Source organism: Alligator sinensis, unplaced genomic scaffold (genome assembly GCF_000455745.1).
Source record: "Alligator sinensis unplaced genomic scaffold, ASM45574v1 scaffold569_1, whole genome shotgun sequence".
NCBI lineage: Eukaryota > Metazoa > Chordata > Crocodylia > Alligatoridae > Alligator > Alligator sinensis.
This window is the reverse complement of record NW_005841914.1, coordinates 2425014-2448383: the sequence shown is the minus strand read 5'-3', so window position 1 is coordinate 2448383 and position 23370 is coordinate 2425014. Positions and strand designations below refer to the sequence as shown.

Sequence of the window (23370 nt, the reverse complement as noted above, 5' to 3'; positions counted from 1 at the left end):
AATGGCACTTTATCGTGCATCAGCAGATGCATGACGAACAGAACCAAGGATAATTCCCCTCTATCGGGGGCTGGTCAGACTGCAGTTGGAACACTGCGTGCAGTTTTGGGCGCCGCCCTTCAAGAGGGATGCGGATAACCTGGAGAGGGTCCAGAGAAGGGCCACTCGTATGGTTAAGGGCCTGCAGAGCAAGCCCTACGACGAGGGACTTGGGCACCTGGACCTTTTCAGCCTCTGCAAGAGAAGGATGAAAGGTGACCTTGTGGCTGCCTATAAGTTCATCACGGGAGCACAGAAGGGAATTGGTGAGTATTTATTCACCAAGGCGCCCCTGGGGGTTACAAGAAATAATGGCCACAAGCTAGCAGAGAGCAGATTTAAACTAGATATTAGGAAGAACTTCTTCACAGTTCGAGTGGCCAGGGTCTGGAATGGGCTCCCAAGGGAGGTGGTGCTCTCCCCTACCCTGGGGGTCTTCAAGAGGAGGTTAGATAAGCATCTAGCTGGGGTCATCTAGACCCAGCCCTCTTTCCTGCCTATGCAGGGGGTCAGACTCGATGATCTATTGAGGTCCCTTCCGACCCTAACATCTATGAATCTATGATGTTAGGACTGGATGTTCCCACTGGGGTGGGAGCAGTTCTAGGAAGTTAGAAGAACTGCTCCCACCCCATCACTTACGTTTGCCGGAGGCTGCAGGGGCTGAGACTTGGCTTCCAATGCAGTGGCAGAGGGCATCTGGCTCACGGAGGCAGTCAGTGGAGCAGGCAGCACTCCCCTTGTAGCTGAGATGCATTGGGGCCTGGCTCTAGGTCTTGCTACGCGCCGGTCCGGGGGGGCATGGGCTGTGCAGAATGGGGCATTTCACACGCAGGATGCACAGCGAGGCAAGATGAAAACTGCAGCTTTGGGAGGGCGATGAACCCCGGGCCTTGGCTGGGAGCCGGTCTTGGCTGGATGGAGCGCTCTGCCCAGCATGGCTGTGTCTTGCTTCGCTAGAGGCTGGTGGAGAGAATAGCCAGGACACGGGTAACCTCAGCCCAAAGGAAGAGGCACCCATGCATGCCCAGGCTCAAAGCAGGCCAACCAACGCATGGACACGGGGCGTTGCATGGACGTAGCTACTTCCCTGGTGTCCCATCGTGCAGGCAGGCCCTGACCTTTACTTGCCCTAAAGCAGAAACGTGAGGAAGCCAAGGGGCCTGTAAGCCCAGTTATTCTGTCCAAGGCCATGTCAGTCCCTGCACAGCTACGGCCTGGGCAGTATGGAGCAAAGCCCCACGCCCAAGGACTGCAGCCTCAACTACAGCAGAGGGGAAGCAGGACCTATGCCAGCCTTGGTCTCTTGGCCAAGGGGCTTAGAGACAGAGCCAGGCAGAAAAGGCCCTCTCAGCATGACTATTCTCTAGTTGAGGGAAGAGAGAAGCGTATACCATCTCCTGCCCGGTCCAGCGACTGGCTCCTGTAAGGCATCTCCACCGCCCAACAGTCGCACGATCTAGGCAAGCCTGGGTTAGACACAGCCCGTGGGCATCTCTGGCTCCCTCCTGATGGATCTCTTCTCCCTCCAGCTGCTGTTCAAAAGCAAATACTGTAAAGGCTGGCAGAGAGAGTGGGGGAAGAGATAAACGACCACATTATAAATCTGTCTCCCAGCTCCAATGCTCGCATGCACGGACGACACTTCATTGCGCTGCCCCGGCGTGATGGATGGCCCTGGATCCGTCTGCGTCCAGTGTCGCTCTCCAGTAGAATAACCTGTGTTAACAAAGTGCCGCTAGCTCATCGCTCACACCGTGTCGCAGAGGGGAGGTCACCTCACCCCTTCGAGGCCAGCTCAGACCCGCACGGTGTTACACTGCTAGGCAGCTGCTGCTGCCTCCTCCCCGGGCATCAATTATTCCCGAAGCTGACAGCAAGCTAAACTCAAAGACGGGGCAGGCTGAGGCTGGGGAAGGCGAAGAGGTCTTGGGCTCTAAACCGCCGCTGGGCGGTGAATGCAACCCAGCATCCCCCCACTTCATTTCCCCCCGCGCCTACGTTCTAGCCTGATTAACAGCAGCAGTGACGGCAACTGGCACAGCTATTCAGCAGGCAGTGGGGCATGAAATCACAGCTCCTGGAGGCTGGGAGCTCAGCACAGGCTTCCAAGATGGATTTCTTAAAGGCCTGGTTTAAAGAGGCAGCAGCAGCGCTGGCTGGTACCCACACACTCTGCTGGAGGAGGCCACCTCCACTGCAGTGGCTTGATGACACTGCTACCTTCAAATGGAAGCTTACAGCTGTTGGGTTCACCCTGGGAAGGAGGGAAGAGCCCAGTGGCCACATGAACAAACAGAAGAAACACCACTGCTAGGGAGGCGCAATCCTAAAAGCCTGTCTGCACCAGGGCTATGCGGCCACTTGGGGAAATGAACTAAGAGCCACGGCTGGAAATACTACCCCTGCCCTTGGGCAGCTCAGGCCGGGGCAGAGTGCTCCGGGTGCAAGGGTGCTCTGTCTGGGACCAGCCCTACATTCACCAGCAGACCCCTGCTCTGTGCATGCTCCACTGCCCGAGCAAACCCCGCTCGGCACAACCGACTTCAGCCCCTTGGGGCCCAGCCCACAGAAGGGAGCGCCTGCTGTTCTCCCCTCACCAGGACGAGCTCGCGTTTTTCTTCCCACCATTAAAGAAAACCTCCCAATGGTTTCTAGCAGCTCCTGCCCCTGCTCCTGTCCTCCTGTGCATCAAGACCCCCTTGCTTTGGCACCCTCCACCCTGCCACGCCATGGCCCCACAGTGGCTCTGGCACACGGGCAAGTGTCACCCCTGTGAGCATGCCAGGCTGGCAGCCCTGGAGCCCCAAGCCCATGGGCCACAGCCATGCCACCCTCACCCCCACACTGGTCCCAAACCTGCCCCGAGCCCCATTGGAGGGTGGGAGTAATTTGGGGCACTGGGGTCCGACCTTGGGTCTCCAAGCAAGTGGCGGCAGAGAGGCACAAGTCGGGCGACGGCGCTTTGGCAGGGGGCTCCTTTAATGGGAGGCACTGGCCTCGTCCAAACCACCATAATCTCCGGTGCTACCTCGAGGTATAAAACTGTGAGGGGGGAGGCAGGCAGTGCCCCCTCCAGCAGCGATGGCCGCCCCTCACCCTGACATGATTCCAGGGACACGCGCACCCAGCAGGCCTCTGGGCTGGGCCTCCACCCACCCCATGCATGTGAGTCTGGGGCCTGCAGGCCGCTTCTCACACAGAGGTCCCCGTGGGGAAAGGCATCAGCCGGTCCTTGCCGGGCTGCTTGCCCATTTCTGCAGCCTCTGCTTTCAGCCACTCCATCTTCTGCTTGTGCTGCTGCACAGCGTCAGCCACGCGGGCATCGATCATGGCCTCGCTGAGGACCCCGTCCTCCGATGCATATGCTGCGGCCTGCAGAGGGGAAGAGAAGACTGGTGGTTAGGAATGGGGCGTCTGTAGCAGCAGTACGTGGAGCGGGGACTGGTCCCCTTGCTCTGGGCAGCCGCACAGCTCTGGCTGCAGCCCTCGGGCTACCAGCACAAGGGCTGGAGCAGAGCAGCCCTGTCCATCTCTGCGTGTGTGTTGCTCGGAGGCGGCTGCAGCAGATTGCTGAGATCAGAGCAAGCCCCCAGTGTGGAGGAGACTGTGACCAGCTTCAATCCCCTGCACTTTCTTTGGCACCGCATGGAGCCCCACATCTCACCTCCCTGCCCTTCCCGGCAGACTTGGAGATGCACCGGGAGTACACAGCTTTCCCCAGGAGTGCTGGGGAGCTCCCCTTTAAACATCTGGGTTCACAGCCACATCCCTCACCTTCAGGGCTGGAGCAGCCTCGCTAGAGATGCTTTCTGCCTGCTCAAGCCTTGCACTGTGCATTACCCCAACCACCCGACTAACTCCACCATGACCCAGACACTAGAGCACTTCCAGGAAAAGCAGGCTAGACAAGCCCTGCACTTCCAATGCACGCTCACAGGAGAAGCTACAGCCCTCTGCACTGTGACAAAAAAAGTGTTCGATCACAAAGCAGCACTGGAATGCACAAATGCTTTTACACACATAGTGCTTCCCCCCAGTTCACTGCAAGTGTTTGCTATGGGGAGTTACCAAAATGGGGGAGAACAAAAGGGTCACCTTTCTGGCAGTGCCGCATTGCCCATGGGCACCTATCGCCTTCGCAGTGTTGAGTCTGGGGCTGGTCCGTCTGCAGTTTTGCAATGCTGCTGCAGCTGGGTCCTGGCTAAGCCCCAGCTGCAGCAGGCTTTTGAGAGGAGTTTTCCTCTGGCAAGGATCCTCCCACCAACCCGACCCTTCCCAAAGGCAGGGGGGCTCAAAGGGGGCCAGACCACCGCCTTCTGCATCCCTCCCTTCTGGGCGGCTCTTTGATCCCTTGCTTAGGGCTGTGGTGCAGCCCGGCTGTGAAACCCACGCTGCTTCTCCTTTAATGCCTCCTAGGGAGAGATCAGCCTCCACCTCGCTGCTCCGAGAGGACGGCAGCTCCTGGTCCAGCTCTTGGGGGCAGTTGGGGAATGAGTGCCCACCCACCCCCAGCAAAACCAAGCACAGAGCACTGCCAGCCTCCCCTCCATGGCCCATTCATCTTGCGCAAACCCAGGGACACCTAAGCAGCTGTTTGCAATCGGCCCGCAGGCCCTGGGAGGGCACTCGGGCTGGAGCACCCCGACACAGGACGACAGGGCATGGATGCTGTAAGCTGGTCCTACGGATTCAAGCCCCAACTCTGGGATGGCTGCCCTGCCGCATCCCCTGATGACCAGCCATCTGCCATAAATATTCATGACCGGTTTACAGCATCGTGCCCCTACCTGTCCCACCCTGCTGTGAAATCTAGGCTGTGGATAGGCTTGAGATCCAGCCCGAGCATCCCTCTGCTGAAGGCTCATCTGGCCTGCCAGAGCTCTCCAAAGCGGCTACCTGACTTCTCTTGGCACAAGCCGGCGGGGAGGGAGCTCAGGCATTTAAAATGGAGTGAGCGTGACGCGTGCACGCCCCTGGGCTGAGCAGGCCAGCGGCATCCGCTGCTTCCCCACGCTGCAGAGCCCATCAATCCCATTGTGGAGGCTCCAACCGAAGCGGCGCAGTTCACGCTCTGCTGATTTTCTCAATGACTTTCTATAAATAGCAAGCCCGAGGCCCTGGCTGTCAGGAAAGCAAATGGGGGAAAGCAGCGGCGCCTTCGGGGAGCAGCTTACGTACTGAAAACCAACGCCTGGCTTCATTTGTATTCATACGCTGGGCTCCGGCACGGACAGATTTTAACCCATTTGCTGCCCTGCACTTGGTCAAGCTGGAGAAATTGGACTTGGCCCTGGAGCTGTTCAGAGGCAAAAATCAATGGTTCCTCCTCCCTTTTGCCAGGGAGCGGTTACGGAGCTAGGCATGAACCCCCTTCATGATACCCACCTGGTGCCCACACCTCCACCCGCAGGAAGAGAAGCCGATAAGCTCAGCGGTAGCCTTGGAGTGATGTTTACCAGCGCCGCTACTTCACAGCCCAGCTTGCTCCAAAAACCTCTCTCCCGCCCTCCAGCGCCCAGCACTTTACAGCCTCCCCGCCTACAGAAGACAAGTATTTCACACAGAGGGAAAGGTCACACAAGTCAGAGGAAGAGAAGGGCACAAAATGAAAGAAATGTTAGCTGCATCCCGTCTCCATCTAGGAGGCAATCCCAGCTCTAGGACAAAAGAGCAGGCCTCTCTCGTGGGGATGGTGTGGGACTCTTGCAAGAGGTGGGCAGCGGGTAGCGCTAGCAATCAACGTGCATTTCCTTGGCTGTTGTTCCAGAGCAGTGGCAAAGGCAGCACGGCAGTGGGTTTGCACTGAAGCCATAAAAGTCAGGAGTTTGGGTAACGCTGGAAGTGGCTAAGACGATTCTAGCCATGGAAACCAATGGAGTCCTGGCCAGGTCAGCAGAGGAAGAGCCAGGGAGAAGGAGAATCATGCAGAAGCAGGGGTGGAAGGGACCTCCAGAGGATACCGAGTCCAACCCTGCGCCTGAGGCAGGATCATCCCTATCCAAACCATCCCAGACAATCCACCATCTTGGAAAAAACTACTGGCAAGCCTGACAGGAGATATAACACCCTCCCTAACCTGCCACAGGTAGAGCAGGGGGACCACGGCAGCCAATGTCCTGCTTCTATAAAAGGTTGTAAATATGTATACTTGAGAGATCCCAGGTAAAGGGCCATGCCCTACAGAGAAAGGGGAAGCCCAACTACCTTCTGTCTGAGTCTGGAAGTCTATTTCCATGATGCCGAATGCTGGCTGTGTTACAGACTCTATCTGCTGATTATCCAGGATCAGAGAAACTTGAGGAATGGGACCAAGCTAACAACAAGCAATGAACCCACAGTGGATTTCCATTAGCAGTGATTGATTCTGAACCCAGCCTACACAGGGATCAGACCCTTGCAGCCATTTGCCTGGACTTCAAACAGGAGATTCAAACCCATAGCATCCCTTGCCCTGGATCGTGTCTTAATTAGGGTGGGAGCTCGATGGGGTCCAGCCCTGCTTCCCTGGGTGGAACACGCAACCCTGGGTTTGTGCACACTTCTGCTACCCCATTACAGGATGGAGGGGGTCAAGCAAGCTAACACGGAGGTGCATGTGCAGAGGTGTGGGGGCTCCAGCCCCACAGGGGAGACCTGTGCTGCACTGCAGACTTGTGGGAGTGGAATAGCAGGGTTTGCTGCTGCCCTGAACTGAGGTACATGGCGGGGGTGGAAGGTCTAGGCATGCGCTGTCTGCCCTGCAGACACCCTGCCTAGACCTCATCTATGGAAGCCCAGCAGCTCCAGCCCCTCACCTGTTAGCTCAGTGCAGCCCCAGTCAGATGCCTTTGGGACAGCTCTGTAATAGGATGTGTTTTCTGTCTGCAGTTTTTCAGAGCTGCTGCTGATTTAAAAAACTGGGACAGCTGCCTAAAGCTGTGCATGCTTCAGGGGGGTCAAATCCCTGGGAATTAAGAAAGGAAATTGGTTACACCATGGCCTCTGTCCGCCTTGGGCAGGCAGAGGACAGACCCTGTGGACTGAAGCATTGGGCGTTGCTTAAACCTACTCTTTTGCTCCTTTAGAGAGGAAATGCTGCTGTCCAGATGCTGCCCATCGTTTTGCTCTGCCTGAGACACCCGTAAGGAGCTTTAATGATTGCAACCGGCAACGCAGCAAATGACTGTTGGAGAAAAAACTAATTAAGAAAATATATACATGAACCTGAAACAAATTAAGTGACTGGCATGTTGCAATTAAGCTCTGCACTTCGGGGATTCACTTTGAGTCGCATCAGGGGCATAATGCAATGTAGCCAGAGACAAGGTGGCAGATGAATGGCTCCCATTCAGTACTTTGTTCTGGCGTCATCCACCACTGCAAAGGGGGAAAATTCTGTGACTGTTGTCTGAAGTCTTCAGACACATTCGATTTTGGGAGCCGTCATGACAGGCTCATCTAGACAAGACATGGAAGCTTAAAATACCTCCAGACAATTGCTTCAAGGCTGCTTTCAGGGCTTTTTAAAGAGCACCTGGCTCACCGCATCTGGTTACCAGCTTTACCGTGTAGCTGTGATTAGAAAAGGAAGGTGGAAGGATGACGTCGTGGCTTCCCGTGTTTATTCCCCCCATGCCCACTCCCACTTTGGATTAGCCTGGTCTACAACTTCTAGGGAAGAAACCCCATAGTATTCCCCAGTGTCAGCACTGAGAACTTATCCAGGGGTTTTGGAGGACGAGAGAACCGGTGGGACTACCCAGCCCCTCCCACGGGTGCCTGAGCCTGGGGAATTCAATAGGAATTCAGGTTTTGGGAGTGAAATGACTGAACTAGAGCATCTCACAAACATGTGGCTCCTGTGGGGTGATTTTCTGCCTACAGCCTTGCTGGATGCCTTTTCCTGGTGCTCTAGGTTTCAGGCTACAGCAGGTCCTGCGGCTCCAACCTGATCCTGAACACGCAGCACTTGAATTCATTCACAAAGGGGTTAGTAAGGCGGAAACAATGCAAATGTGTGAAGGGCTACAAAGCTAAGAAGGAGCCACCAGGGCCATTGAGTCCAGCCACCGGCACCACAATCTCCACTTCAAACCCTCATGCACAGCCATCAAAAAACACCCCCTGCAGCACCAAGAAGCCCCTACAATGTAAAACCTTCAAGCAAAGCCATGCCTAGAGCTGGCTGCAAGTGGCCTAATCCCTAGTAGCACAGGAAAGGGGCGCCTTTGCCAAGGAACGGGAACATCCACTGTGTCCCACATGGCCTGTTTGCACACTCAGCCAAGGCTTGAGGCTGCCGGAGGGCTGACATCTGATCCTGACGCAGTGTTTGGGTCAGGTAATTTTATCTGCATGACCGAGACCAGATTTACGGCTGCGCTACACAAAGCTGAGCCCTTCCTTTGCAGGAAAATGCATTATTCCAGCTGCAACTGATAATCCAATGAGCTCCCACGTCAGTGCTGATACAGATCCAATACAACGACGCTAGCTAATTTTACATATATATCAGCCGGTTTAGAAGAGCTGGATTTTTTTAAGCTTGATTACACAGTTTGACTTCAAAAACTGGCTAAGTATGGGTAGAAAATATATAATGGTGTCTACTGGGTTTCTCTCACTATTGATATTAATGGGTCTAATTTCAGCCCTCATTTAAGCTATGCCTTGTTCTAAACCAGCTCTATCTGGCATAAACCCACTAAATGCACTTCAAGTGACTGTTAGCAGACTACCTTTGACCTCTCTCTCTCTCCTACCTTTTAAACTCTTCTCACCTATGACATTCTCTCGCCTGCTCATTTCCTGTGCTGCTACTTTTCTTTCCCGGACTCTGGTCAAGCATATGCAAGCAAATGCCGAACTATATCATCTCCAAACAGCTTAGGGCCTACTACAGTCTGCAGCTGAAACACTAGCTCCAAGTACGGTAATGATAGCTACTTAGACAGCTGTGTTCACCCAGGGATAGACAAAAACAGGCAAATACCTCTGAAATGGGAAAAGAGGCAGAGCTCAAGTACCTTCCTCAAGGTCACAAGTCAACAGCAGAGCCTGGAATAAAGGCAGCTTTGTAAAGCACAGCTCCTAGCTACAGAAAATTGCTTAATGAACCCTTTTACAGATGCACAGATCGAATAAGGAGTCGCAAGATCCTATAGTGGGGGTTTACAGAAGAAAAGACTCAATAGCCCAGCTCGGGAATGTAGTAAAGTGTTTGCCCTGAGTAAAGTTGCTCAGGGCAAAAAAAAAAATCCTCCTCCTTTTTCCAGCTCTGCTCATGCACAGAGCACCCAGCCGTCTCTTGGAAGCTGAGGTCCCATCTGGCCACTGGGGGAGGCGACATGATGTGTGCTGGGACGCCACGGAGCGCGTACCCCACGCCCCACTGTGACCTCCGTCTTTCTCAGGAGGGCTGGCGTTGAATCTGCAACCTGCTTATTCTTTGACGGAGTTTCCCAAGCTCTCACATGCTGTAACGTCAGCAGATGAGCATTGCAACCTCCTGCCCTACCTGCTGTCCTTTTATAGACACTTGCTTTAATTGTGCTGCTGCGGCCACACGCTTTTTAAGGATGTAATTAGGGTAACAGCATTAAGGAAATAAAGTTACTGTAGCTCCCCTCCTGGTGCACATTAGTTCAAGATCACTTCAGGAACAAATGACGGAGGGGGAGGTCATTCCCAGGGATTAATGATGGGTTCTGAGCACTGACAGCCTGAGGAAAAGCAGAGGGCTATTAGCTGCAGCTTTGTTACAGGAAACGCCTGCTGCCTTGGCCTTTATGCGCTGGTAAAGTGTTTCTCTTCTCAATCAAAGGAAGCAATGCCGCACAAATAAAAGTTCACTTGGCCCCTCCACAGAACTGTTGCTCTAGGGCTTCGAGGCAAGTGCTCTCAGCCTGGACCTGGTGGCCAGTAAACAGCTTACAGCACTGGGAAAGGTGTCATGGTGTCACTCTCTGGTTGCATTTGGGCTGCATGCTCTTCAGAAATGATCTACACTGTAGGAGCAGCGTAACATGGTCCTAATCTCAGCTGAGCACCCGCTACTAGAGATGTTGGGAACATCTTGTAATATACACCCAAGCTCATCACCTGGGATCTTGGTTTTCCCTTATAAAAAACTGCAAATTTTCTGATTAAAATCCTAAATTCCATGATAAAAATGAAACGCCACTAATATATATGGATCTATATCTATATATAGATCTAGATATCAGCTGAACACAATGTTTTTAAATATTTACAATTTTAAAGCAATTTGGAAGCCTACCCGTGCCTCAATCTCTGTAATAAAATTAATTCTAAATACCTATACATTTTGGTATTCGATTTTGGGTTTATCATCATGGGAAATCAGAGCTCTCCCTGCCCGCTTCGCTTGCAGAATGCAGGCCCAGGCCCCTCACTTCCAAGCCACAGCCCCCTGGCCCTGCTGGTGCCCCTTGCCCCACACCCACAGGCCTCTGGCCCCCGCCCAGCCCTGTTGGAGGGGGCTCCCAGCTGCCAGAGCTACAGGGCCAGGGTCCGCAGCTCCCTGCCCCCCGCGGCAGCGCCCAAGCCCCGGCTACTGCCCGCAGGAGACAGCAGCTGCTGCAGTGAAGTGGAGTGCAGAGCTGCAGGCTTGGAGTGGGGCCAGCTCCCTGCCACAGTGTGCACTCCCCCAAGGGGACAGGGAGGACCCACATCCCCCAGATCTGTGCATAGGATGGGGGGCACAACCTGCGTGCTGCCAGCTTGGGCTCCCGCCCTGCTGCCCTCCCCCAGGGCCTCCACAGCTCAGTGGGTGCAACCCGGAGCTGCAGGTCACAGCGGGGCTGTGCATGGAAGCTCCTTGCCACTGAGAGCGCCGCACTGCTCTGGCGACGTGCCCCCTGCCCACCCCGCTGCCACACCAGACCGACCTGTAGGAGCTGCTCTCCAGGCTGCCTGGGGCCCCTTGCCCGACAGCCCTCCTCTCGCTCCCTGCCCCCCACCCTTTGCAGGTGGGAACTCTGCGAGCCAGTAGAGAGCTTGGTGCAAAGCTGCAAAATCTGTGGGTTTCTCTGTTAAAATGAAAAACCCATACTTTCCTTGGGTAAAGAGGGAAATCTGTGTCTTTCTCCATTTCCCAACCTGGATCCCTGCTCAGCAGTCACTATACATCAGCGATTCTCAACCTTTGTACACTGAAGCGCGCTCCCCTCCCCAAATGCCAGCTCTGAGCTTTCACTCACTTTTGACTACAGAAAAAAATACTAAAGCAATTTTTCAGTTGCAAAGAACTCAGAGAGTCCACAGCAGGGCATAATGTTTATGATGCTATGGATTCCTATTTGAAACCTCTGGGTTTATCTTACCCATCATGTCTATGTGTTTGCACCCCATGGTACCCTTAAAAGTATTTTGTGGCCTCCTGGTTGCAAATCACAGCTATACACCAATTACTGGCTCCCACACACAGACCCGGCTCCACTTTCTGGCTGGGATGGTAACAGTCACAGTCCAACGCACTTAACACTGCTGGACAGAAGTTTAGATGTTCCCATAAAGCCAGCTTTACCTGGCACTCGTGTGCTCTTCGCTAGCAAAGCATCCTCCCGGAAGCCAAGCTCTCAGGTTTCTCTGTGTTCTGTGGCAGGTAGAGAGATGCCACAATAGAAACAAAACATTTACCCAGCAAAGTGATTTACTGCATCCCAATACAGAGAAAACGCACAGAGGAGACGGTGTCAATAGCACCCAGGAGCAGTCGCTTCTGAGTCCAGCTAATGTGTTCAAGTGGACGCCGAGGTAGAAACGCTATCTACAGGTTAAAAGGCAGCAGGAACAAGTGGCTCTCAGCAGGAGTGAAAGGCACGAGCTCTGAAAGGGTTTATATGGCTGCTAAGGCAGGTTAAAAAAAAATGGGGAAAAAAAAAATCAATTTTTGATGTTGCAACATCACAGAGCAAGCCCACTGCAGCAGACTGCGCCTGGCTTCCTGGATTCAGAGTGCCGCCACTGAGCTGACCAAACTGAATCCTTCTTCCTAAAATATTATCAAAGAAATCCATTAAAGCGCTCACCAGCTACATGGCAGCAGGGGAAAAGCGTGGTGGAGCAGCCCCTGCAAAAAACAAGTCATTCTTTGCTCAGCAATGACAGCCAGTGCAGCAACCGGATCGTTTTTCTGTATACATCCAAAGGTGGAAACAAGCCGCCTTCCTTCCTTTAGCCTTGGTGCTGTGCACAAAAAGCACCTGGATCCCTTCCTAGGCCTAAGCAGGGCATGAGGCCATGCAAGCTCCTTGCGACGTGCAATTCCAGCCAGGCTGCATCCTCCAGCCATCATGCTGCTACGCTCCTTGAGCAGCGCACGATGCTGGCTTTGAATTACACCATGCTTGGGATCCCTGGAACGTGACAGCTCTTCCTCCGATTAGACTAGCTGCTTCCTGACCCTCAGCTGTCTATTCCAGGTCTACAGTGGACCCACACAGCTCTCTGCCTCTCCCTACTCTGCCCAAGTCAACGGTGGTGCCAAGGATCTCTTCTTGGTTGATAAGAGGAGCCAAGTCTGTCTGATTTACCAGAAGAACAGGGGAAGGACTCTTACCTCCCCCTAATACAATGGACCCACTCCTAATAACTTCAGGTCATGTCCTCCCCCTTTTAACTAGGCACTAATCTCTCGTATGTAAGCTGCCATATAAATGTCACTCCTGGGAAAAACAGAACTTCATCTGCTTCTTCACTGTGCAGGATGGGGCAGGGAGGGGGTGTCTGGGCTGGAAGGTCCATAAGACAGTTGCAAGACCATTGCAAGGGCTTTCGAGCATGGTGCCAGCAACTAGTCTAACACAACGACCTTGGGTTCAGGTGGCCGACGGAGGGAGCAAAGCATGAAAACAAACTACAGGAGCTGATTTACTGCCTGTGGAGCATGGGGAAAAGGGAAGTGGTGTTCGTGCTGCTGTCGCTCACATTTCAGCCGTGATGCTCGTACAGGAAAGCTGAGCTAGTGGGGGGCACTGCAAGAATCTCCTCAAAGAGCCCCCTGGAGCACAGTGCATGGCTTGTTAAGGAGTCCCTACAGCCCTTCTCACTGAATGACCAGATACCTTGTTAATGAACTGACTTTGGGGATGGAGGGGGCCTGTGATGATTTAGAAGAGGTAATAAAGCAGCCGGGGGGGCTAATAAAGCCATCTCAGGTGCTCAGCTTCCACATCCAATTTATAATTCACTGTTCACTCTCCACGTTGAGGCTCAAGGCTGACAGGGTGCAGGGGGGGCAGCCCTGGGGGAAAGCGATAGCATTTATCTCAATAACACCTCCCCCTAAATGACTAGCTGATGACGACTCAAGAAAGCATGTGATCCCTGTCCGGCAAAGACGGCGCTCTCTGCAAAGACGTGAGCAGGGCATGATAGATTACGGGGTCTCTGCTTTTATTACAGAAATAAAAAATCCAGAGCCCCTCTGGAAGCAGGTCTTAAAACTGTGGGAGACTCAACAGATCCAAGAGCTCAGCGATGCGCAAACGCTGCCCTATGCATCTCAGTGGGTTTCACTTCTGACGCCTGACTGCCCACCCAGCTAACGACCGAACCACAAACCACTCGACCACAAACCCAAAACCACTCCTAGGCTTTTCTAGATGTTAGAAGCCTGCACTGGCAAACTACTGCTGGTTTCTTCCTCACCCCAAACTTCTCCAGCTCTGTGCTGCGCTGGCAGTCTGCAAACGTCCAAGACTATCAAAGCCTGCAAGTATAGGCACAGAAATACAAAAGCAAAATAGATTTTAATATCAAAACAAGCACAGGATGCTGCACTGCCTGGATGGTTGATTCAAAACCTCAATACACTATTGAAGTGTAGCTGCTACAGATTCAACCCACCTCAGAGACCTCCCTGGAGCAAAGCATGCTCACCAGGGAGAGCTATGCACTGTGACTGCATTGCAAACCCCATCCTAGTCTGCTGAGGAAGACAGTCAAGTGGAAGATCTGGTTGACTTTTGCAATCTGACTCTGGTCTTTTACAGAAGTTGTTGGGTGATGACATCCTGGCAGTTGGGTCTCATGGACAGCAAGCAGGCAACCAAAAAAAGAGAAAAAAAAATCCCAATCGCACTCTCAGAGCAATGGGGAGGTGTCCTGAAGAGTCTTGTACATACTTTAGAAAACTAACACTCCAGGCACATGATGACTTGGCTCAATTTTTGCCAATTGTTTCTGGTAAATTTGTTACATCGCCAAAGGGAGTTGCCTTGACTAGGGGTGAAATAAATTACTGGCATTGGAGCAAAGTCCACATGCGGGCACACTCGCTTAGACTGAATTGATGAAACTGTTTATCCCTTGGTGAACAAACAAGAACTCTGCCCTTGCAGTAAATTCAGTTTGGGTGTATAGTCCCTGATTTTGGATAGAAAATGCCACATCCCCATTTTAAGCTCTCTTAGCCATCTGAAATGTATTGGATTGCCCTGCGATTCCTTACTGTTCATCATTCTGGAGAGAATTTGTTACAGGTACAGCATGCGATTATTTTTAACCTCCTGTGAAATTACAGCTTGGGTGTATTGTCAGAAAGCAAAAGCAAGAATCCTGCTAACCAGTCTTTGTTCAAGCCAGAGAAGCAGCCCCAGCTACCCCAGATGTACATAACATGCTGGAGCTGGTTTTTAAGGCTGGGGGTTGAAGTTCCTGCTCCCACCCCTGACATTTGGTTAGCCAGGCTTGACTATCTTAGGAAATGTGGCCCACAAGACGGATGCAATTCTGTGACCTTTTGGGAACAAAAAAAATCAGCCCCTGCCCCCTTCACCATAGATCCCATGAAAGTTGAGCCATAACACGGAGTGATCACCTGCAGCTCAAGTCTGAAAAAGACAAGCTCACCTGCAATCAAACTACACCTGAAATGCTATGTGGAAACACTTGGTAGCCCCAAGGAACCACTACACATGCGCAACAATACCATGGCGTCTCCTGCAAACTCCTCATGGCAGGGATGCCGAGGAGAGAAGATGCTCTCTCACACTTTAAATGGATTAGATGCAAAAACCTTCCTAGAGTCTGAAGCACGCGGTGCTCCTGAGAGAGACTCTGGATTACAAGGAGCCGCATAGGGCTAGGGGATGCCCTTCAAAACAGTTCTTCTGGCAAGTACGAGTGTGGACCCAACCTGCCTGACACAGGAAGGAAACGAGTGAAACACTCTGCATTCACTTCACTCTTCTCCAACAATATGAAACTGCAGCTGCAGCCAACTATCGACAAACCAACCTACTTACACTGTTGGCTGGCTTCTCCCAAAAAGACCCGCAGCCAGCTGTAGGAGGCTCCTCTCTATGGGAAACCTTCATAGAAAATGAAAAATGACAAAGGACCAGTGATGCCAAAACTGATGGTTTGTAGCAATCAGCTGCGCACCTGAATCCTGAGGCTGGGGGAGAGCCCGGGAGATAGAAGAGCTTCGATTACAATGGCAGCAGCAGGTCGATTGGCAGACTTTGCTCTCCAGTCTTACTAAGAAAATTGCCAGTTTACTGCCAATTGTTGTTTGCTCAGAAGGAAGAGCCACGTTCCCGTTTCTGTACAAAGCCACTGTTGGTAACTAGCTATGGGGAGGCAACACCATCTCATAGCCATGTTGAAGCAAGCAGGGTGGGGGACTTCACCCATCCCTGATTTGCAACTTTGCCAGCTTCCCCAGCCAGGACAGGTGGAAACAAGAGAAGAGCACTGTGCGATGATCCAGAAGGCGATGAAGTGGATTCTGCAAGGGGTCCGAGTCTGACCACCCAACAGACTGGTTATGGGGAAAGACTGCTAGGCCCAGCGTCAGATTATGTGCAAACACAAGCAGCTGGAAAGGAGAAGGCTCCAAAATGGATGGCAACTGAGCCATACAACATCCCCAACATGCATGCTCACACCATTGTTTCATAGTCATATTTCTGATAATGCTCCTCCAAATGTTTCCCCTGCACCCAGTGCCTGCCTAGGAATTCCCACCCTGGAGCCCTCCGACTTTAGCTTAGGAAGCTGACAGAAATACTACTCCAAACTCTGCTTTTGAGAGCTAATTTGTGCTAATTTTCTTTTCAAATAAAAACAAGTTAGACCATGCCAGGAGGTGAGGAGTGTATCCAGTTCAGCTGATTTTTTTTTTTTTTTGCAAAGTTATTAAAAAACTGGAAGCATGACATTTTGCAGACAGAATTCCTTATCTGTGACCTTGAACATGGGGAGTGGTAGCACACGTTCTGAGCTGCCATGAATACACACACACACACACACACACACACACACACACCCACTCGCACACACACACACACACACACACACACACACACACACACACACACACACACACACACACACACACACACACACACACTGGGGATAAAGCACAGCCAGCTTGTTCAGGCAAAGAACTGTGGGGCAATTTCACCGGACACTCATAATCCCAGCCAGAAAGATAAAGGTCAGTCCCTGCCTGCCTGCCAGCCACAGAGGTGCAGGGAAGCCCACTAGGATTAATGAATATAGGTTGAACAAAGGATGGACTGAAGGGTTAAATGAACAAGAGGAGATTGATTTTCTGACGGACAAGATTACATTTCACACCTGACTTCTGCAGGGTAATCAATGCCCAGCTTTTACACAATGCCTTTCGATTACAATTTCAAAGTGCTTTATGAAAGAGGTCAGTATTATGAACCCCATTTTACACTTGGGGAAACTGAGGCAGGGAGGCCAAGTGTCTTGTTCCTGTTTACCAACTGGGAACAGAAACCAGGCCCCCTAGACTCTGTTCAGTGCTCAATCTACTAGCCGTGAATCACAAGCCTCTTTTCAAAATATGTTAGCCCAAAAGACTGCGCTATGAGTAGAGGGCTTGGGAGTCAGAAGACCTGGATACTTTTCCCCATCTTTTGTTGATCTGTTATATGACCCTGGGTAAGTCACTTGGCTCTTGGGCTTCAGTAGCTCCGTTGTATAATAAATAAAATACCTGCTTAAATCGCCTATGCTATTACTCAATCTGTAGCTGCAAAAACATTGTGTGCAAGTCAGACATGCAGCAACAGCTACACTGATGGATTTGGCCTGGGAAGTATAAATATTCCCTCCTTAGATATTCCTCTAACAAGCCAACCCTTTCTAGGGCTCATGCTGTCTACTTTACAGTAACAATACACACCTTTGGCTCTAAACCTACAACCAGAGGATTTCCTTTCAGTATAACATTAAAAAGGCCTCTGAGTCCATTGTGCACTATTCAGGAAGCTGATGGCAAACAGCACCTCTTTCAGATTCAATGCAAAGCGAATAGCCTGTCAAAGGATCGGGAGGACAGATCAAGTTATCAAGGTTATCTCCAATTATAACACAAAGAACACACCTCTCAGTGGTTCTTTAACTGAGAACACACACAATATCAGAGAAAAAAGTAATGTTAGTGATGTTCTCGCATTCTAAGGAATAAGGCACTGGTTTTCATTTTCAGCCATACTCTGAGACGCATGGATTGATAAACTGGTTAGAACAAGCTGTGACCATTTAAACTGTCACAAGGTTTCCAACTCGCCTCAAAAGTACCTTTCACAAGTAACTGGTGTTCCAGGCAATGCACAAGTAGATTACTCAGGAACGGTTTAGTAGAGGTCCTTTGTTCTTGCATCACATGCACATAAAAAAAAAAAAAAAAAAAAAAGAATACACGGGTCCAAAATGTTAATTTTCAACCCAAAGTTATAACCTCCTTTGCTGACTTCATGCATGCCGTGGAATGCTGGACTGGGATTTCAGCCTAAGCAGATACTCCTGAGAACAAAGATCCTGTCGGCATGCAAAGTCTTTAGCATCAAAAAACAAGAAAAGAAAATTCAGAACATTCACACTTTGATACGCAGCAAAAACAGGTCTGGTTGCAATTTCTACCACGCTATAAATGCACAAGTGCTTTAAAGTACAACCTACACCCCTGCAAGTGCTTTAAAGGCATCTAGAACAGATACATGACTGCAGGATCTTATTCTCTATAGAAGAGCATTTCCACAGGGCATATACAGCCTGAACAGGTAATTGGAGAGAGACTGCATAGCTTTTTGTTGGTAACTTTAAAGTCATACACTGCATATTTAAGAACCAAATTCTGCCTTTTGTCACAACACTTAATTCTGTGTAGCGATTCTAGTGAAGTTGAGATGAATATACATTGGATTCTTGTCAAAAAATTAGCTTAACTATTCAATTGTGTTCATTTAGTATCTAACCAATCCTCCAGGGGCATAAGCTTCTTATTAATTGCAACAGCTATGGCATTCTGCTTGTCAGGAAGACCAGATGCGAATACCCAGTTCTGCTCTCTCTTCCAGCAGCCTGCCCTAGCTCAGAAAGATTTCTTTAATCCAAAAGAGATGGGCTTTGCCCCAAAGCAGAGGTTTCAGTGCTGTAGGAAAGGAACAGCCTCTTGTGCTTTGACCATTGTGATTTACAACCCAATGGAAGGTCAAGGAAGCTGAATTCTGAGTGTTCAAATGCAACAAGCTTTACGCCATCACCTCAGCATATGTTACTGCTGCTGCTGATGAATGAAGTTTTAATGAGACAAGCAATTCTGCAAGCCCTCCTTTCACGAAGGCAAAATGAGAGGAAAGAATAAAGCTGGTGCCAAGCCTGTGTGGGGCTGCTCTTTTCATCAGCCAGAAATGTAATACAAGCCTGGGCTCGGATGGAGAGGACGGAGAGGGGGAGAAGGTAAAGCAGGCGGTACATGCACTTGGTCTTCTGAGGCGGTCTCAGGGACAGGTCTGGTCCCAGGCTAGAGCTACGGAAGGAAAGCTGAGGACGTTCACGCCAGACTTAAATGGATGGGCCACCGTGCTGTGAAGAGGTATCACAGTACCAACACAACCAAGTTGCATGTGAAGCTATGAAGTACCCCCTTCCAGAAACACTGATCTCAAGGCCCAAGTTTCCAGCTCATATCAACAAGGAGATCCGATTAAAGCAAAACACAGCTCTGGCATCTCTTGTTAATACCGATGCATCCCAGCCTCCCCCAACATTCATCTTTTACAAGGAGTGTTAGAGAGAAATCCTAGATAAGCCCAAGCCATAGCTGGGACCACGCAGAAGCACAGCTGTCATGCAGTGTCAGACCACTGTGAGTATTTTGGAGAGAACCTCTATCCCGCTGAAGTGGAGCAGACCTTGGTTCAGAACAAGGCATGACAATCCACCAAGCACACACATCAAAGCTTGGCTGGGCTGGCTCAAACATTCAGCTGGCTTTACCGAGAGCTGGCGGCTATGCTGCTCTTCACATGTCAAAAAATGCAGAAACACTCATGTCAAAGTCAATTCATCCCAAAACTACTTGAACCGCTACCGCCGCCCCCACTCCCCAACCCCGAGGCACAAATGTCTGAACACATAGACACATTGCTTTCCTGCTAGCTCCTCATGATCTCAACACTTCAAAGACCACTGTGCCCTCCTCACTGCCCGTGTCTTCCATTTGCTCAGTGCACTCCCAGTGGCAGCCTGTATCCCGTGAACCACCAGCCACAATGATCTGATCTGGGCTCTGGCTAGCTACATGCAGCAGTATTTGGTCTGTTTTATTGACTGCCACTGGGCATTAGGTTGATGGCTTGAAGCCCTCTGATATCCCCAGTTCAACATCCTGCCAGACCTGCCCCTTTGGTCCTTGTCCCCCTGCCTTGCATAAGGGAAGGCTGCTCTGGAGGTCTGACTTCAGGTTCTTTCCCCAATATCCAAGGCATGCAAAACTGGTCCCAGGTGCTATCAGCTCTCTGTAGCCATCCTGGAGAGTGTGTCAATTGCTTCCCCAAACAAGTGTTTCAGGACATGGGAAGAGGGATAAAAAGGTCTGAGCAAGTGCAGGAGGTGAACAGCTGTGATGAGAGAAGTGGCTTGTTAGGAAGACCCCTTCCCATGGCACTGAGCAGTGCCCTGGGACCAGGTAGCTGCAGTCACCCATCCTAAAACTGGGTGCATTTTAGCGAGGCTGGTTAGGCGCAGCCTTGGTTTTCATGACACAATGGATTTGAGATCATACTACTCCCCAATTAAACCTACCGTTCACTTGAGCTACAAGAGCACCAGTGAAGCCAACCTACCTGCCATGCCACAGCCAGCTGTGAGATCTCTCGCCCAGACATGCCCTCTGTCAGCTTGGCGATATCTGAGCACTTCTTCCCATAGTCAAACTGGGCCAGCTTCAACCGCCTGAGGACAGAAACAGCCACGTTAGTGCCTGTGCATCCACACTGGGAGAGGAATGGGGATACCAGGGGTGGGAGTTTCCAAAGGACTCTGCTTCTGCTGAATGGGAGCAGAAATAAGTCAGTGTTGCAGCTTACTGAAAAGCTAGGCTGGGTAGAAGGAGCAACATGGTTGAATGCATGCATGGAGCATTTCTGTGACAGAAAAGGGGATGACAGCCCTGAACAGGAGGCTGCGTAGAACAAGGGGATAAGGAAAGACATTGTCCCAACCCTCAGATAACCACTCACCTAACACGTAACTGATGCTATTGTGTTAAAAGTAAATGCATCCACAACACAATAAAAGGCAGGGCTCGGCAACTTGCCCTCTGGAGGGGTCTTGTAAGGTTTGATCTACTCAACAGAGCTTTGCTGGCCTTGCTACTTCATGCAGGGGTGTGAAGAGGGGACATCCCTCAGCTATGGAAGGTCTATGGCAGCCTCCCCATGTCCATGACTGAACACAGCTATGACAAGAGAAGGCAGCTGTTGCCACCTCCATCTCTGTAGCCGCAGGGGGTTCCAATTGAGACAAGCCTCAAGTCTTGCATGTGGGGTACTGCTGGCCAGAGCAACTTGTGCCAGGCTGCCAAAGGCAGTGAGGCAATTCTGACCCAACTTCAACTCCTGCTGAGTGATGGTTAAGATCACCCAACTTTCCTGAACCCGGTTTCTTGGTATCCCAGCAAAAGTGTCAGGAGTGGACTGAAAAATGAGATCGAGGCATCAACCCACTGCTCAACCAGCACCACGCGAGCCATTTTACCTCTTCGCAGCAGCTCCCTTTCGGAAGTTAGGGAACAAAAGACCAAAATGGCCCTACCAAAAACTCTCATTAATTAGTATCCCCCGCACTTGTTGGCACCATTTCTACTTCCCTTCATGAGGTCCACACCAAGTGTTCCAGAGTTTATATGCAACATAAAGAAGGGGCATTTGCTAGGGAGGCTGACTCTGCAGCCATTTGTGGACTGACGGATAGAAGGACAAGATAGCTGAACATATAGATTGTCTCAGTGCGACATGGTAGGAGTCTGAGCAGAGCGTTAAATATCCAGACATCAGGGTTTGGTTCCAGGCTGTCAACTTGCTCTGAGCCCTACTTCATTCAAGTCAGTGGGTCAGTGACCCTAAGCATGGCAAAAAGATTGAAGTGGGAGATGTTAGGGCAAGTGCTGGGAATTCAGCACTGGTTAACTGTGAACCAGAGAGAAGAATGTTTGGGGTGCACGGTGCTGTTCTGCAACACTTAATTCAAATTGGAGCCTGGAGACTCACTGCAACTCTTCAAGGCAACACAAAAACTCCAGGCTGAGGAGAAGAAGGCTGTGGTCTCCAGTCACCAGAATAAACACAGGGGTCAGACAGGAAGGGCAAAACCCAGAGGCAACCACCCCCCTGATGATGGGATACTTACTGTTTTCCCTCAGTGGCTGGTTTCAGGACGTGCTTATCAAAATACATCCTGACAAGCCGCTCTCGCTCTTCTAGCTGCGGCAGGTCAAAATTCACCATCTCATCTATCCGGTCGTTGATGGCCCAGTCAAACTGCTCTGGCTGGTTACTCGCTAAAACAAGCATGAACCTGGGGAAGAGGTATTGAGGATAGGTACCGTGCAGATCCAAAGCAGAGAGCCCTGGCTGCTGTGGCCCACAGAGCCCTACACAGCCACCACTCATGGCTTTATTATAAAACGACTCACACAACTTTGCAATGGAGCCTAAATTAAGACCATCTGTCACAGTCTGACACCGTAGCTGGTTAGAAGCATCCTGGCGTACACTGAATAAGCTGTGGATCTCACCCCACTGATGTGATCCAGCAATGGAAATGTACATGTGATGCAGAAAGTGGCATTCATAGTACTTCCCAGGTGACAGACTGGGGCTGGAAATAGAGGCTTGTGTTATCAAGCACAGAAGCAGCTGGCTGGAGCATGAGAATTCCTACGTGAGCCATCACGGACCGCTCTGATGTCAGCCTGATCCAGCCTGGCTAAAGGCCGGTTACCCATACCTCTAGATGGGTGAAGGGGCACCCAGCCTTAAATTCACCTCGCCATGGAGCGCATCTTCATTGTCTCCATGCTGAGCCTAAGACGGCTAGACAGTAGCCCCTGCTTGCTCTTGGCAGCACTCCCAGGCTCACCACACAAACAGGCCCTTGGTAGCCTAACTAAATCCAAAGGGTTCATCACCACAGCATGGAAAGCCAGTGGCATGATTGAATCCTTTGCTGCTGGGGCCATGAGGGTGAGGTCTGTTCTGGGGAGTACAGACATGCTGCAAGTACTGAAGAAGCATAAGCAAGGTGTAATACTACATACTCGTTGTGCTTAGTTCTTTGTGCATGTACAGCTTTTTCAGGGTTCCTCCAAGAAGGAAGGTCCAAAACTCTGCCTTTAACTTACAGATAGCAAAACTGAGGTTTGGGACCTTGCTCAAAAGCATGAAACACTTAGGTGTCATGTCTTGACCTCCAGTGTCCCATGTAGTAATACAATTTAAGGGTTTACCAATGTATATCACAGTTCACTTTTCAGGCTGTAATGCTTCTGGATGCCAAGTCCCAGGCATGTACTGAGAGGAATGCAGTACGGTCACAGGGACAGGAGGCTACTAGAGCAATGTGGATTCTGCTACCTGTGCTCATTATTGGGTTTTAATCACTGGGGACTGGCTTCCTGTCACTGGAGGAGGAGACGGCTATTTTTGATTTGGCTCCTTTGCAATAGGAGTTGTTTCAATATTAGGCAGCTTTGGTGAAGACTCCAACAGGAGTTTAAAGGGAAAAATGGCTGCATTTAAGGGCAATTATGATTACAGGGAAATGATCCCCACTGAGCTAAGCAGTTCTCTGCAGTGGGGAAATGCTAACGTGATGGTCAGATAACTCAGCATGGGGCTTTTGTAAACTCCATAATGGGAGAGAGGGAGAATAAAACCCTCCAATTTCCATGTCCTTGCCCCAGCTAGCCGACACAAGAGCTTTCTGCTGCTGCAAGCAGATGAGAGCTCCTGGCCTGCAGAGCGAGTGCCCTTACTTGTTGCTATGCTGCCCAGTCCG

The 23370-nt window shown here is 51.0% G+C and overlaps 1 protein-coding gene across 1 annotated transcript in view; it reads right to left on the bottom strand.

Annotated features, from left to right (window-relative positions):
* Positions 1 to 2958: 2958 nt before the first annotated feature.
* LOC102369537 (ATPase family AAA domain-containing protein 3) overlaps positions 2959 to 23370 on the bottom strand; it is a 43931-nt gene continuing 23519 nt past the window's right edge. The window contains 4 exon segments of the mRNA XM_006018820.2: positions 2959 to 3414; positions 20157 to 20265; positions 21721 to 21888; positions 23348 to 23370. The exon segment at positions 23348 to 23370 is cut by the window's right edge and continues 30 nt beyond it. Of these exon segments, the coding sequence (XP_006018882.1) occupies positions 3235 to 3414; positions 20157 to 20265; positions 21721 to 21888; positions 23348 to 23370 (480 nt within the window). The 3' untranslated portion in view covers positions 2959 to 3234.